This window comes from Quercus suber, unplaced genomic scaffold, assembly GCF_002906115.3.
Source record: "Quercus suber isolate HL8 unplaced genomic scaffold, Cork oak 2.0 scaffold_645, whole genome shotgun sequence".
Taxonomy (NCBI): Eukaryota; Viridiplantae; Streptophyta; class Magnoliopsida; order Fagales; family Fagaceae; genus Quercus; species Quercus suber.
In genome coordinates this window covers 343,810-361,077 of record NW_027070086.1, presented here as the reverse complement: position 1 = coordinate 361,077, position 17,268 = coordinate 343,810, and the positions used below count along the sequence as shown (strand labels likewise).

General features: G+C 34.5%; 1 protein-coding gene across 3 annotated transcripts; it reads right to left on the bottom strand.

Annotated features, from left to right (window-relative positions):
• Positions 1-6,431: 6,431 nt before the first annotated feature.
• On the bottom strand, positions 6,432-16,992 carry LOC136064200 (putative leucine-rich repeat receptor-like serine/threonine-protein kinase At2g19230). Of its 3 annotated transcripts, none has more exons than XM_065765645.1 (13): positions 16,775-16,992; positions 12,716-13,241; positions 11,648-12,132; positions 10,740-10,872; positions 10,265-10,336; positions 9,883-9,954; positions 9,715-9,795; positions 9,295-9,452; positions 8,508-8,725; positions 8,293-8,419; positions 7,724-7,786; positions 7,427-7,616; positions 6,432-7,053 (listed from the first exon to the last, which is right to left on the bottom strand). In XM_065765645.1, the coding sequence occupies exons 1-13, from the start codon at positions 16,959-16,961 to the stop codon at positions 6,621-6,623; spliced, it is 2,745 nt and encodes a 914-aa protein (XP_065621717.1). In that variant the 5' UTR covers positions 16,962-16,992; the 3' UTR covers positions 6,432-6,620. The 3 variants fall into 3 exon arrangements, with proteins under 3 accessions (XP_065621717.1, XP_065621718.1, XP_065621719.1); XM_065765646.1 differs by having other exon boundaries at positions 8,508-8,713; XM_065765647.1 differs by lacking the exon at positions 7,724-7,786.
• Between the last annotated feature and the right edge of the window lie 276 nt (positions 16,993-17,268).

Here is a 17,268-nt window from a genome sequence, read left to right as displayed (position 1 = left end):
TAAGAGAATTCAGGTGGCTTAGAAACTTGAAAAAGGATAGGGTTTCCCTTATGAAGCTCCATTCCAAGCGGTAGTAAGTTTTTTCAAAATCAATCTTAATTGCCATACACCCTTCTCTGCCTTCTTTTTGGACATGGAGTGTACAAGTTCTTGCACAATGAAGTCTATCTGGCCTCAGTGCTTTATACGGCTTAAGAGACGAGACTAGATAATCCAGAACAGTTTGAAGAGGCGAGACTAGATAATCCAGAATAGGTTGAATCCAAGCCACAAGAAGTTTTGTGATAACCGTATATACCGTATTACAAAGGCCAATGGGTTGGAAGTTGTTAAGTGATTCCAGGCTGTTGCACTTTGGAATGAGTGTGATCAAGGTTCTATTGAGGTACTTGGGGATTTATCCAAAATAGAAAATCTGAATAATCTCCACTTTAATCGAGGGACCCACGACAGGCCAAAACCTTTGGAAGAATTCGGCATGAAGTCTATCTGGCCCCAGTGCTTTATACAGTTTAAGAGACTTTAAGGCAGCAAATATTTCATCTTCAGTGATCGGGAGCTTAAGCTTGCTAATATCGTCATCATTCAGCCTGCTTTTCCAAAAAGGGGGCTGCCATTCCTTCAAAGAGGAATTGCAATGTGAGGTAGTGAATAGGTCCAAGAAGCCTTGCCTAATGAAATTAGCAATTTCAATCTCCCCATTTAACCAATTTCCCATTTGGTCCTTCAAACTTGTGATGCGGTTCCTTCTCTGCCTAATCAGCATAGAATTATGAAAGAATGCAGTATTTCTATCACCTTCCACCACCCAAGAGATTCTAGACTTCATACTCCAAAACTCAGCTTCCAAGGTGTCAATTGTTGATAATTCTCTAAGGAGTGATTTTTTGAGTTCAACCAGGAAGTTGTTTGGATTATTGCCCAAGGCAGTTTGGATCCCCTTAAGCCTGGCAGAGATACGTCTCTTTCTATGGAAGATATTTCCAAAATGATCTCTATTCCATGTTCTAGCTTTTGTTGTAAATGTAGTAATAGCATCAGAAAGGCTAGAAGGGCCTGACCAGGCATCGCTAACCAGAGCAGGAAAAGAAGGATGGTTGAGCCACATTGGTTGAAAACGAAAAGGGTAGGAGTGGTGAGTCCCATGCTCATGTCTTAGGGAGAGAAGAATAGGGCTGTGGTCAGAATGAGAACGTTCCAAATGCTTGACACGGGCTTTTGGATAAAGAATATTCTAAGCAAAATTTACAAAGACTCTGTCAATTATTTCTTGCACAAGATAAGGAAGTGGTTACCGGTTGGTCCAAGTGAACCGAGGACCAAAAAAACCCAAATCTATCATACCACAATTATTCAGAAAATCTTGGAATTTAAGTGCTTTAGAGATCAAACAAGTCTGCGCCCAGACTTGTCTTCGCCAAGTAGAACTTCATTAAAGTCACCCACAATAATCCAGGGTAACGCGTGCAACTCTGCCACCATAGAGAGGTTATCCCTCAAAAGACATCTTTCCGCATATCTGGGCTGGCATAAATAGTAGACAGCAACCAGTAAGCATTTGAAGACAAGTCTTTCACTAATGCATGAATCTCTTGCTCCATGGATGAAAGCTTAGAAACTTCCACTTAGGTTGAATCCCAAAGCAGCCAAAGTCCACCTGAATAGCCTATATTGTTGGCGTGGAATGCCCCATCAAAAAGGAGTCAATCTGTAATATCCTTAGCTCTAGAGCCTCTCACTTTAGTCTCAGTAATAATCATAATAGCAAGGCAGTGAGTTTGATTCATATTATGCACAAAAGATTGAAATGAGGGGTTCAGAGCACCCCAACAATTCCAAACTAATATATTCATTATATACAAGAATAAAAATTAAAAAAAAATAAGGACAGATCAGTCAAAAGCAGAGGGCTTACCTCCACCTTCAATTTACATTCCATCTGAGCCTACTTCATAATTTCCATGAGTAGGATCTTTGGGAATTTCATCTTGCACCATAATATCTTCTTTTTGGGCTGTGCATGGGCTTGATAAGACCTCACTTCCCTTCTTAGGGGGTCTAAGCTTAGGGTCAATATGTTTCAACTCCGCCGTCGAGACGTTGAGTATAGTCATTGCAACAAGCTCCGCCATGTCCTTGTTAGAAGGAGGTTGATTTGAGATGTCCCTCAGAGGTGCTTCCACTGAATGCACCTTCATCTCCTTACTGCCGACACCATCCATGGTCTCCCCCTGACCCACATCGCCAATGTAGAAGTTCCCACTTCGGGCAGAGGTTCAAACCCAGATACCATAGAGCTACTTGCTGAGAAAACAATCGGCTTAGTCAATTGGTGATCAAAATCACTGCCAAGCAAAATGATTTTGCTCGCCACGGTTTGCTTCAGCCTGTATTCCTTTATCCCCAAAGCACCACGCCTTCTCTGTTTGGATTGTGTATTTCGGGAAAAAGCTTTAGGTGTTGACTGGGAAAGTGTGGTCCTAGGCTTATCTTTGGCTTTAGCTTGGCTAGTGCGATTTGTTGCAAGCGCATTAACCTCTGACAGAAGCTTAGAGTTTTGTAGCTTGTCTTTTACCACAGAGGCTGATGGGTCAAGCCTGGAAAGGATTGGACTTTCGGCTTGGTTAGGGAATCGAGTTTTCAAAAGGGGAGCCATACCAAAAGAGGGTTGTTGGGCTGGGTCTTTTTTCCCATGGCCCATACGCCTCTTCACTAGGTTCATTGCATTTTGACGCTACTGAAATGTGCCTATCAACTTTATCTTCTTCCTTCCTAGCATCCCCGATCACTGGTGTCTTGGTCGTGTAAGGACAGCACTCCACCTTATGCCCAACACGGCCGCAGGAAAAACAAAGAGAACTTATTCCCTCGTACAACACAAGTTGCTTAATACCTCCAGTCCGAATTAGCTTGATGAGAGGCTTCTCAAAATTTATTTGAATGCAGATTCTAGCAAACCGACCCCTGGATTCAGTTGCTGTATGTGTATCAACTCTTAAAATTGAACCAATGGCCTAATTGAGTTCCTGCAACACCGAGGGCTCGTAGTACTCAATAGGTAACTCCAGCAGACGTATGCATACTGCGACGGAAGTGACGCTAGTCGTAGATGGCTTAAAGTTAGGCTCCCAATTTCTAATGGATAGGTCGTGTCCACCAACAAAGGACCGTCCTTAAGCACCCTTTCATAATCCTCTTTTAGCAAAAAATGTATAAGGAAAAAGCCTTTCTCCAAGTCGACGCAATCCATCCTACCACTGGGTTTCCAAAGTCTCAAAACTCGTGATGAAAGGAAGTGATAGCCCACTGTCCTACCTACAACCTTGATGATAAAAGCATTGGCCCATTGTGCTCTCATAATAGTCTTCCTTGATCCAGAGAGATTTACTACTACTATCCCTGCATTTAGGTCCGAGCACTCATCATTTGATTCAACCTCAGTTTCCATATTATTTTCAAAGCTAAAAGCTTCTTCATAAGCACCAAGGATCTCCCCAGTGAGTCTCTCCTTGTACGAGCTCCTTTTTCCCTCTGAACTCTGTGAGCTACCAGCAGGAATGCTAGTGACTTGGTGATACTCCTTGACTTTTTTGGTGCTGCGTTGCAGCTCTTCATCCTTCTCTCGTGACCTCCTAGTAGCTTCCAATGAGAGTCATTTTTTTTTTCTAGAACTATATAAAATGGATATGGTTATTTTGAAGAGGGACTCACACGGTAGGAGCTAGCTAGGCCCAATAATGGTTGTACAATTTTTCCAAGAAACTTAAACAGGACAAGTTACATGCAGAAATATATTGATTTTTGGAGCAACAACTCTTGCCCTAAAGTGGACTTTGAAGTCTCAAACCAACATGCACGCCATTGAATATATTGCAATCGTTTAATTAGTTCTTTTTTAGAATTAGAATGACGCAGTTTCTCATATACTATACTGACCTAAACTATGGTGTCATTAGGACTTCTCAATTAGGAACCACTAATCGCCTGCCTACTGTGCTACAAAGTTCTACAAAATATGTAAACACAACTTTTATCACAATTTTGACTTGGTTGATTGTGAACAGTCTTGACAGACGGATTAGGTTGGGTCAAAGGCTATTTAGGTTCTAGTCATATCAAGTTTAGACCATAAACGAGTTCACCCTTTCATTGTAAAGTTAATTACCCTTTTACGCTTTTACTCTTTTCTCTATTCATGTTTCATGTCTTCTTATTACTGCAACCTTTTAATTATTTTGTTTGATTTGTTTTTTTTCTCCAATCCTAAGCAAAGATGAGCTTCAAAACGAACTTGTATTAATGAAAAAAAGAAAAAAAGAAAAGAAGAAGAAGTAGAACTTGTCATTGGGATATTCTAATTGGGTCTTTCACCAGGGAAACTACTTATTTAATTGATTCAACCAACATAGTATAGACTATAGAGAAGAATTTTACAATTATGTCCAAATTTCAAATTTACATTTATCATATTTTAAATTATCTACAAAGATTACCACTAAACAAAGAAATTTATAAATGATGGGAATGCAAATCTCACTATTTGTAAAATTCTTTGTATTTAGCAATTTCTTCATCAAAATACACAAGAAATAAATTCATTACATCATATAATGAAAAAAAGAAAGATAATTATGCCAACATCCCTTAAGGTATACTGAAATGAAGATCCCTAAAACGTTTTGTTTAAAGAAAAATGATAAAAGTATTATAAGTTTTATTACATAAAACTTCTGAATTGATGTAACAATAAATGTGATTGATGGACTTCAACAACCTCAACTGAATATTTGAACTGTCTCTTTATATTTGGTAACATATCAGTTTGTAAGTTCACTGTAGTAAAAATTGTAGTAATTGTAGCACTACTATTGTATAAATGACACTCTCCATGTGAGCGTGAGGTTTCTATAAATGCAACCGAATTGTCCATGCCTTCTCACAATTTTACTTCCCTAGCAATTTTTTTTTTTTTTTTTTTTTTTTCATTTGTACAAACCTCAAGGTGGCGGAGTGTCATTTACACAACTTGAAGGGTGGAGTGTCATTTTGTGCATAGTTTGGTAAGAACTTTTTTTTTTTTTTTTTTTTTTTTGTTAATAATAAAAAAGGAAATATTTTGTTAGGAAAGTCAAACATTGACTTATTTGTCACATTTATATAAATCTCAAAGAAATGTGTCATTTCATCCAACATTTTGGGTGGAGTATTATTTTTCTAACAAGGGTGTTTAGAGCTTTTGAGCACTTGACTATTCCCCTAAACGTGCATAGTCATCCTATCATATATACACCACGTAATTACAAGTAGACTTGGTAAATGAGTCGGGTAAGATCAAGTATGGATTTGATTAATCGAGTTATGGGTTAGATCGGGTTCAATTACTAGGGTAAAAATTCTTGGGCCAGTTTTTGATGCTAGGTTGTATATGTTGGTCAGGGCAGGCCCAAGCCTAGGCAAATTAGGCCTAGGCCTAAGGCCCCACAACAACAAAGAAAAAATCCTAGGAAAAAAGGCCCCATCTCCCATTGTAACCCCATTGTAAAATACTCAAAATTTTATAAAAATATAAAATTTTTAAAATGATTGTGCACTTTTTTTTTTTTTTTTTAAATGATTGATGTTAAAGATACCATAAATTTTACTATAGGCTTACAAATTGACATGTCACCAATTATCTAAAAAAGTGATTCCAACACTCATTAATTAAGTTGTTGAAGTTCATCAATCACAGTCATTATCATCTTTAGTATTTTTATTTTTAATATCTAACAAGGCTTCCAAAATAGGAGAGCAATAGAAATTTAACCCAATTGAAACCTTGAAATCTATATATATATATATATATATATAATGTTGCAAATGTGTTAGATCATGAATGATGACTAATTTCCCCTAATAGTTTGAGACTTTAATTTTTATAAACTAATCACCTACAAAGCCACATATCAAGTAATATCTATCTATCTATTCCTCTTAAAAAGAAGATATAAAATTAAAATTTAGATTACAACTTTAATTAACTATGCATAGTCATGTATCCAAGTTAAAGTGAGTTTCTTTTTAAAAAAATAATATATATTTTAGTTCTTTTTGTTAAAATTTATGCTTTAACTATGATATTTAATCTTCTATATGAAATTAACCTTAGTTTAGTTTGTATTATTCATCAATTTATGTATTTAATGTATCAAATTAGACTCAATTTAATTTTAATTAATTAATGTTTAAATATAAAAGGCCTCACCACTATACACCCTTGGTGCGATTGTCACTCTACAAGTATAAGTGTTTGTGGGGTGTGTGGGCCAAGGGCTAGGGTTCAAGTCTTTAGGAGGGAGTTTCACACATATACACTTAGATTAGGCTAGAGTAGAATTTCTATCTTGTATAAAAAGGTAATAAAAAAAAAAAGATATAAAAAGTTCATAAAATATGCCAATAGTTTCATAATTTAATTGAAACTTTCTACTGTGTCTAATGAAGATACGTAGGGTTCAAACCCTTCCCAACAATCAAATTATCAAAAATAAATAAATAAAAAGTTCATAAAATACTAATGTGATACAAACTCGTTATATATTATACAAGACACAATTAGCCACTCTTCTTTTGTTTAATTACTACCTAGCATGGGGGGCTATATCTGATTCATACTCCAAATGGGTCATTTTGGAAGGAATTCTCGGAGTTGTTTTATTCCCCTCAGTTTCCATCCTTTGAGTTCTTCCTCGAGCCATCTCTATTGCCAAACATTCCTTCAATTCTGCCAACACATAATTCATGTCTGGCCTTTGGATAGCTAATGATGGTATACATGACATGGCTATCTCTATAGCTTTCCAAGCAGAATTAGTGTTGAATTCCCCTTCTAATCTTGGATCAACAATGTTTTGAACATCACCCCTTTCAATCAAAGGATTAACCCAGTCAAGTATGTGATTGTTTCTCATAGGGCCTCTGAGTATTGCAGGGCGGCCAGTAATTAGCTCAAACAAAATAATCCCAAAGCTATAGACATCACTTTTCTTATTGAAGTTTCCAGATGCTTGAAATCTGTATATAAAACACAAGTGATTAGATAAATACAAGAAATCTATAGCTTGATTTAATTCTGCTGGTTATTTCTACCATTATATCCTATTTGCACTCAACCATTAATAGCAGTTGGAATTCGGATACTTTGGACAACTCCCACTAGTTAAGAAAGTGATATGTTCATCCAAATATTAATAAGGTATACATGGAAAAAAAAAAATTGTCAAATTCTGTGCAACTAAGATAAGTTGTAAATTTTACAAAATTTGGATGCGGTGAGAACTTGGAATTCAATGTGGTGATCCTTACGGGCAGAACTTTTTTAAGTAGTAAAATTTTAGATAACAAGCTTAGTGTGTTGCAAATTCCATTAGTAGGTCTAAATGCTTACTCAGGATCAAGGTATCCCAATGTGCCAGCCGGGCGAGTTGACACATGAGAGTCACTTTCAGTTGCAAAGGCTCTAGACAGCCCAAAATCAGCTATCTTGGCTTGCATGTGTTCATTTAATAAAATGTTGGAAGGTTTCAAATCTCTATGGATTATAGGTGGCTTGCAACCATTATGTAGATACTCCAACCCTGCATCTCCACCAGAAAACTATCGTAAAATTTTATTCAAGAAAAAAAAAAATTCAATTATAAAAATATTAATGATTAATAATCATGTCATTGATTAATTTGCAAACCATGTGCTGCATCCACTGCAATATGAAGTCTCTCATTCCATGTCAAGACATTTGTGTTTGTAACTGCAGTCAAAACATATCAATTTTTCTCTTTCAGCTGGATTGTTATTGAAAATAGCTCTGGTTTTGCAATCATTCATAAGACATACTAAACCCAACTGTAGGAAACAGCAACAGCACTTCAGTTATATAAAGCTTAGATTGGCTAGTTGGCACCTCACCCTTCCCCTTTTTGGTTTGTTTTAATTTGGTCTGATAATAGGCGTATCTCGAAAAGAGTAAGTGGACCTCAAGATAGTTCTCAGGCTTTTCATCCTATTTTTTTTTTAGAATCATTTTTTCTGCCTCCCCACATTCTACTATATTTAGATAGCACCATAGTGGCTTCACTAAGGCGCAAGATTTAGTTACAGTTTCATGCTAAGAGCAAGCAAAATGGGACGTCCTATGCATTTGATATGAGTTGCACTTTGTTAGCAGGCTTGCCCCATAATCATGTTTTTGATTTGATAAAGGTTACTTATAGTGAGTCAACGAATGAAACTCCCTTGAAGAAAAATAGTAAATACCTGATAAATGTTGGTGCAGATTGCCATTAGCCATGTACTCATATATGAGTGCCTTCTTTTCACCCTCATCACAGTATCCAACAAGAGAAACCAAGTTTCTATGATGAACTATCATCAAGAGTTGTGCCTATATTTCAAAACCAGTGCTTGTGTCATCACAGCTTCAATTTAAAATAAAATTTTCAAACTAATTGAAAAGACTAGCAGCACCTAACCTCTGCTCGAAATTCCTTATAGCCTTGGTATGATGAAGTAGAGAGGAGCTTAACAGCAACTTGAGTTTCATCTTTCAGTTTTCCAAGGTACACTTTTCCAAATCCTCCTTCCCCGATGATGGTTTTGAAGTTATTAGTTATGCTCACAACCTCAGCGTAGCTATACTGTTGATTCTGTGATTTGATACTGGATTTGGTAACCGTACCTACAGGAAGGACTATTTTCATAATTGTAACATGTAGAGTTACATTAAATAAAATTGTGGCTTGTGTGGGAATATGTACAGTTTATGTTCTAATTCTCTCATGTTTGTGTCCTCAAATCTATGTCATCTTAAACAAAATCGTTACTAGGATTAAATCCGAAGTCCACCTATCCTAGACACAGGGTGAAAATAAACTCTTGGGAATGTGTAACCAAATCCACCTTGCAAGGACACAAGGAAAAAGGCTAGGTCATCTCATGTATGTAATTATTATTGCAGAGAATGAGTGCATTTACCACTCATTCACATGTTGAAGTGGTCCCTGGATGTATTCGATTGTCAATCAACTGCATAATATGCTGTCATGATTGTGTGCTAGGTCACAACAGCCTCTGGTGAAAACTAATTAGTGTTTTCTATATTTTCTTCAAATCTATAATTTATTTTCATAATTTTCATTAAGGCTTTGGTGTAACACAGGAAAAATAGGACTAGCTAGGATTGGGTGCTACATCTCTTGTAAACAACCTCACCTCAGTGAATTGTAATGACAATTACAAAAGTAGAAAATAAAGAATTACCTCCATGTCTTTTCATTCTATTGATAGCCAGAGCACTAAAGATGAACAGAAGGACCAGGACTACTGCTATTGACGATGCAATAACTGGAATAACGAACGCCTTTTTCTTCTTTCTGTTGCATGGATCTGACACACAAAGATCTGGATTTTCGCCGACACTTGCATAAAGTGCATCAAGGTAATATGCCATTGTAAGTATATTATCAAAAATAGATGGTGTTGTCATCATGAAATACAAATTATCATTGGAAATATAAAAGAAATTGTATTTAGAAATCAGTGAACAAGTAAACATATAATTGTTTTAGTATTTAGCATGTACAGAAGCCACATATAAAAGGGAAAAGATAAAAAAGAAAAAGAAAATGACAAAATGACACTAGAATTATTAAGACAATGAAATATTGGAGGACAGCTAACCTCAAGACCAATTTCCCATCCCTAGACATTTTCTGAAGAACCTCAGGAACAGATCCTGTGAGCTTGTTCCCGCTTAAATTACTGCAAAGATAGTGATAGGTAGATCATTTCAATTTCCTTTCCCAGAATTAACGTTTACAATACTAAGATCAAAGAACAACAACTTACAGGGTGTTCAAATTCTGCAATTGTGCCAAAAATTCTGGCAGTGACCCAGTTAAGTCATTGTATGACAAATCCCTGAAAAAGGAATTTGGAAGATTTTAACTAAACATATCCATAATTGTCATGCTAAACAATTTTTTTATGTTCTTGATACTTGATATTCAACATTTGCATATAACACTTTCCAAGTGAATATTCCTGGGATCAAATCCCAAAAATACACTCTTCAAGCATTAACACCTTCGGCAACTAAGGATTCCTCATCCATGAGCCAAATGGTAATCTCAAGCTGGCAGATGGTGTTGCTGGACCAGCCAATGTCAAGGTAGCATAATTTTATAGTAATGAATGCCACATATCAATCACAATTAAATTTAAGCCTCACAAGGACTGCAGTGCTTTCAAATTGGAGAATGAAGCTGTAATCACGCCTGTCAAATTGCTTGAGCTCAAGTTCCTGTTTGTCATTATGAAAGAAGGAAGAGCTGTTAACAACATTTGGAAAATAATTTGCAATTTTAAAAAAATTATTCTCATGCAATTAGTTGACACCCACCAACCAGGGGATGCACTATGTATTTGAACGTCAAAATGAAAATCATTCAGTTAAATATCAGAAAGCATGACAGAACTTTTTTTTTTCTCCTCTTTGATTGCATATGATATGAATGAAGCATGAAGCATGATCCATTGTCCCATTTCCTATAGTGAAGCATCACATTTTCATCTCAATTACAATGAAGATCCATTTTATGTGATGCCTCCAAGTTAATGAGATTCTTTTCCCATTGGATGATATTTTGATTGAAATTCCAGAGCAAACCACATCACAACTTTTGATGTTTTGGAAGTGCACTTACAGTGAGATGATCCTCGAAGGATTTTTGTTACTGCAGCTTAAACCATCCCATGAGAATTCACTTGGGACACATGGATCGCCTTGCCAATTTTTAGTCACTCTGTACCGTTCCTTGATTTCCATGATAGCTTCAACTATTGTTATTAATTGGGAAAAAAAAAAAAAAGAATTCATAGATGTTCATTCAAAAAGAAAGCAGGAGAGAGAAAATGAAATAGAAATATGAAATGTGATAGTCAGATCCAAAATTAGCTGCCGGTTTTTTTAGTAAATATGCAGCAGTTGAACAAATATGCTTTTGTCTGATGATGAATTTCCTGAATGTAGCATGCATGATGTTCAAAGAAAACTGCCAAAAATTGCAAATTCCATGGTTACCAATAACAATGCAACTCATGATATCATGTCATTTCATAAAAAAATTGAAAGAACTTGAAGATTTCTTTTGCAGTTAATTAATGAACTTGTATGGCCATATTCTATTTTGGTATGGGTAGGTTAAAAAAAATATATGGGACATATAAAGACTCCACTGACAATGATAGATAAATAACTATTTACATGTAAAAGTATGGTGGCTCTGAAAAAATTTGCAGAACAAAAACTTGTCAACTTAAAACTACTACACTAAAACTGTTCTTTTTCTAATTTGGCAACAAACAAAGGCTCATCTTGCAAACTCTTCTTGATGGAAAACAGGTCTATATCAAACCTTCCTAATCTTAGAAACTATCATCGCTTTTAAAGCTAGCATGTTCCATTTATAAAAGGCTCCCTAAGTATTGAAAGGAGCATCACCTATCTAGAAGTCTCATTGTATCAGCAGTTGAAGTGTCTCACATTCATAGAAGGTAGCCACAAACTGAGCATAATCCTTACAAGGAAGATAGAAAAGACAAAAAAGCATACCATCATCTATTGCTGTTGGTTTGTTTGGTAGCTCCTTTAACACAGCAGTCTCAACGGCATTGAGGATTGGGGGAAGCTTAGTTCCCTCAGCTGCATATATTGAAAAGTGAAGCCGCTTTCCACTAATTGGCGGATTATTTTGGACTATGGTTTGTGGGCTCAGATAATCAAGTTTAATAGACTCTGCCAAGAAGCGCTCGCCATTTAAATTAATTTTCAATTTCCTCTGCTGGCCAGCTTCAAGCTTCTCAATCTCAGCAAAGTGAAAGTAAACATAACATTTTGAAAGAGAATCTGGTGGAGTCCAGTATAAGTTCAAGGGAATGCTAGCATTCTGTGTTTTGGCAGCGGTCCTCAGCACTACATCTGGTATGCTATAAGCATTATCATCGCTATGGGAATATATCGTTGAGTTTGTGGTGATTGGAATCCAATCATCGAATTGTAAAGGCATCCAGTAGCGATCATAGACATCATTTGGATACCTATTTGGGAAAATTTTTACAGATTTATTTGTTAATAGGTACAAAATGGAACAACCTGACAAATTAATATTAGTACAGTAGTAGGTTTTCATCAAAAAAAGAAAAGAAAAAGTATACTAGTAGGCATTCAAGTGCTTTTATAATTGATTAAAAAAAAAGTTCTTTAATAATTGATGCACATGAAAATGGTAACTGGAAACTTAAAAAATACTGCTGCCATGGAACAAATTTATAATATGCAGCAAGGTGAGCTCATTTTACTTAGCATATCAAGTTTTAGAACATAGAACAGTAAATATGATAATCTGTGACTGAGGTAAAAGTTAGATAAATTACTGATTATCCCAAAAGTTTATGCGGTTAGAAAATGATGAATTTAATCATTTAATTAATATTCTAACAGAGTTATCATAAAATGAAATGCACACTATCATATTCTTCATATCCAAAGGAATATGTTAGACATGACATTGAAGATTAATATTCAGTAAAAACATCGTAGAAACATGATGCAAATTAATATGAGATCCAAGAACTGGTTTGACAAATTTATTTTTAGCACATGATGGTATAACTGATTCACCTGACTCCTAAATCACCTTCTCTGCCAATGTCGTATCGCACTATGTTTGTAAGTGCCCCTCCTGCTGTATGATAAATGGAATTGTCCAAAAGCCGTAGTTCCAATGCTGAGATGTAGGGTATCCCTTGGCCAGTGTTTACTAAACATACATCTATGTAATCTGTCAAGGGAACATGAATGACATGATAAAATCCATCATCTGTATTCACTGTTACCCATACATTAACCCCGATCTGTAGATCAAATGCAGGGGTCTGGTTTTTGCCATCGTAATTCCCATAAAAGAATCTTGCCCTGATCATATAATTATTGTTTTTGCCTTGTTCTGGTCTCAGGGTATAACAATTCCTCTTTCCTTGAGGAAAACTTCTCAAGTTCTTTAGATACTGCGCAAGATTTCCGGATGAATCAGAGGGTATTGTATTAACTATTCCAGTATCTATCAGTTCTTTATCTGACTTGTAAGGAATTCCCGTGTCCTTGTCAATGTAATCTTCCTCACCGCCACAGTCAATACTAATGAAACCTTGAAATTTTGCAAAAAGAAAAGAGGAAACTAGACATAAGCAATCAACGTGGTCTTCTCAAATAAGGTTCCAATATGAATTTCAGGAACACCACATGTTTTTCAGCAACAAATCTGGCACCAAAATTCTTAAGACACAAACTATCAAACAGCTTAAGCTCAAAATATAGTTGAGTCCATGTTGATTTAACACGTACCTTTTTGTTACCTTGTGAACTCCCATGCTATTACAAAACAGCATGTGAAAGCTAAACCGTTGGTTTTTGTTTCATTTAAAGTTTCAGATGTTAACCTTTCTTTATCATGTTTGAAGTGTTTACTAATTAAAAGCTATCACACAAGTAAGTAGTAAGATTCAATTATTCATAGGGAAGTACAACTTTCTAACTAGGCTACTTGTGTGCAACAAATTTACACCGATTGAGGACCAATATCAGTTACTATCTAGTCAAAGAGACATACAGTTCAACAGACAAGCTGTATTTAAGCTTAAGCAACTTCAAAAGGCTGAGTCAATAGGGACCAATAAAACAATATGATATATGGAACATCCACATATAGGCCGCTATATGCTGTCCATAGGGGTCGTTGTATTTGTGTGGATGCTAACAAATTAACAAATAACAACATTAAGATAACATGGATGAAAAAACAGTTCTGAACATTGTAAACATGTTTGAAAAACTTGGCTATTCAGAACGTTTTGGAAATGACAATGCTTATGGTTGGGTTTAGGGTTCAGGGTTCTGCATCCGCAAGATCTTGAACAGAAAGGTTTGTCTTCACAGGTTTCTCAGAAATGTCGGAAACTGGATTGGATAGAATCCCTGTAGGCAACATTTATGTCATATCTATTGCCACAACCTGACATGTGGGAATTTGGGTGTGAGAGAAAAAGTAACATGTCATACCTAAGATCAAGTTGTGCGTACTGCAGTGTGTAATCTAGACATGGCAAAACGGTCGGGTTAAGTCGGGTTAATTGGGTTGCGGGTTAATAAAGAGTTCAAGTCAATTGGATTGCGGGTCGGGTCAGGTCAGGTTGACTTGTATTTTCCACACGATTTTTGTTTTTTTTTTTTTAATTATAAAGAAAATAACATATGTTTGTCATTTGAGAAGTTATGCAATAAATTATCTAATGTAAAATGCATTACTTTGAATTCATAACTTATATAAAAAATGAACTTAATTAAATTTATTAATACTTATTCAATAATTTTAAAATTATACAAATCCTAACATTGCTATCTAAAACAAAATAACACAAAAATAAGTAAAACAAATACACTAGTTTTATTTCCCCACAATATCAACATTCCAAAATATAAAACAAAATTATAAATGACTTATTGGATAACTCATTTGATAAAGAATAAAAATATATAAGAAATTTACAATTTTGAAAATTAATTTTATAATATATTATCAATTGTGGTTGGTACTCTATTTCAATTTGAGATATACATTAAAGTTTGATTGTTTAGTTATTTATACATGATCTCTTTTATGAATATCATATCATAGTTACATTCTAGAAAATATCATAATTTATTTTCAAAAGCCATTTATTTTGGACATAAATTGTTAAAAAATAGGTCTAAGTATTGTTAAGCAACACACATTCTAAAAAATATCATAATTTATTTTCAAAAGCTATTTATTTTGGACATAAATTGTTAAAAAATAGGTCTAAGCATTGATAATTTATGCTAATTTGATACTTTGGCTTCACTATTTTCACACATGTGAATGGTTCTCACACATGTCTACAATTTTAAATCTATATTTTTAACTCTACTATAGCCAGATTATCTTGGCATGTACTTTGCTATTTGATATCTAAAAATCTTTACTCATTATAAAATGTTTTACCATTCATCTTTCAATTAATTTGCATGCAGTTATGTAAATATATAAATTTTTTCCTTAAATCTCACAACAAACAATTAAACTAATATTGTCTTAATTTTACTAATTTTTTTTACAAAAAAAAAAAGGTTTTAAAAAAATGGTTCGGGTTCGAGTTGGGTTGATCTACAATAAACACCAGTTGGGTCACGGGTCAACCTGTTTTTGCTTTTGGTCAAACAAATCGGGTTTGGGTCAAGTATTTTTCAGGTCGGGTCAGGTTAAGTCAGAAAATTCTAACTTATTTTGCCATGTCTAGTGTAATCAAGGAAAAACTACTTTGATAGTCTACAATAATAAGTACGTTTTTGTTTTTAAAAAGGGGCAAATTAATTACACTCAGAAGGTTTTAGGAAGGTTACTCCCTCGAAGGGAAAAAACATTTTCCCTATTGACAATCATTTTACCAAGGACAAAATTTAACTACAAAATTGGTTGTAATCTTAAACTACAATCTTACTCAATATCTTTTTATTGGAGATGAATTTTGATAAATTCACTATTGGATTACATCTTCTTCTTATATCCTCTACGATTGCAAATTTCTAAAAAAAATTAAAGATCAATAACTATGCTATCAATAATTGTATAAATTGTAAATTTTTGTAATTTAAAATTATACATAAAATATAAGTTTATAGATTATATAGTAAAGAATATCTAATTGACACAAAATTTGACATGTGTATTGAGAGAATAAAGAACATGCACTTCAATAGTTGAATTTTCAAACTATGTAGTGATGTTTATTTTATTGAGTAATGTTGTAGCCTTAGGCTATAATAATTTTGTAGCTAAATTTTGTCATTTTACCAAACTCTTTTAAATTAAAGTTAAAAATGTTATATCTTAATTTGCCATTTGGTTAAGAGTAGATTTCCAAAATTACCCTTCACTTTGCCTTTTTGAGTGAAGTTGTGGTGTACTTTTACGTTAAAACTCATTTCTCTCTCCTTTGTGTGTCTGTTCATTTCTCAAAAAAAAAAAAAAAAAAGGTCACATTCTATACATGTGTTGTGCTTGTTTTGATGAGAAAGTCCAGGAGAAAAAATTTCCTCTCTTTTTTGCCCCTCATCATAGGGGAAAATATATAGTAAAGAACACTTCATTTAGATTGTCTATAATTATATTATATTAGATGGGATGAATAACAAACACCCTCAAAAAAAAAAAAAAAATATATATATATATATATATAGGACTAATTTTTATCATAGGAATACCGAATAGAGTTTCTAAGAAGAACAAAGCTCGAGGGGAAAGAAAAAAAAGAAAAAAACCTAGAACTAAAACTCACAGTTTTTAAAGGAATATAAAGCTTCACAATTCTTTTAACGGAGTGTAAAGAAGTATGTGAGTTTAGAACTAGAACCTTTTTTTTTTTTTTTTTTGAGAAACTAGAACTAAAACTGGAATACTGGATAGTGGCTTTAGAGATCACTGCAAACTTCTCTATAATAAATAGTATCCATGAATTACTAGCTCCATTGTAAGAATCCAAGAAAGCATGCATGCATAACAACTTGGCAAGCACCAAAGGAAAAAAAAAAAAAAAAAAAAAAAGAAAGGAAAGAAAAAAATGTTGGACCTGTTGGTTGACCAATATTTGAAGACATACTTACCGGGAATTTCATCATCAAGCTTTCTTCCTGCGTACTGATTATTTCCTGCAGCTAGTCTTGAGTTACCAAGAGTAGCTATTGCTAAAACAAAGAGGAGCCACGCTTTTTTCAGATTTGATGCACCGTCCATGTTAGTCTTTCTCAGCAAATATTTGTTCATGCTAATTGCTAAGTTCTTGGCATACATATATGTAACTAGCAATGACTTTTACTCTCGTAGTCTCGTATACTTAGAAGAGTACTAAAATGGCAACGCATTGTCATATATATGAGCCTTCACCACGTGTCTCTGTGTAGACCTGGTAAACGAGTCGAGTCCATCAAGCTTAGGTCATAAATGGATCCTTCTAAACGGGTTATAGAACATATGACCTCTTACCCGATCTTTGAGGGTTGGGTCAACTTTTAGTGTGCATTGGCAAAAATTATTTTTGCCAACTTATTTTACTATTTAATTTATTTTTGCTATTATTTATGAGTCTTATTACACGTTT

What these genes read in the sequence shown, in the direction of transcription:
- LOC136064200 (XM_065765645.1), bottom strand. Translation starts at nt 16,961, where the DNA reads ATGTATGCCAAGAACTTAGCAATTAGCATGAACAAATATTTGCTGAGA. An exon ending in CCTTCGAGGATCATCTCACT is followed by an intron (nt 10,337 to 10,739) that starts GTAAGTGCACTT and finishes AATGACAAACAG; the next exon opens with GAACTTGAGCTCAAGCAATT. An exon ending in TTGCAGAATTTGAACACCCT is followed by an intron (nt 9,796 to 9,882) that starts GTAAGTTGTTGT and finishes CTATCTTTGCAG; the next exon opens with TAATTTAAGCGGGAACAAGC.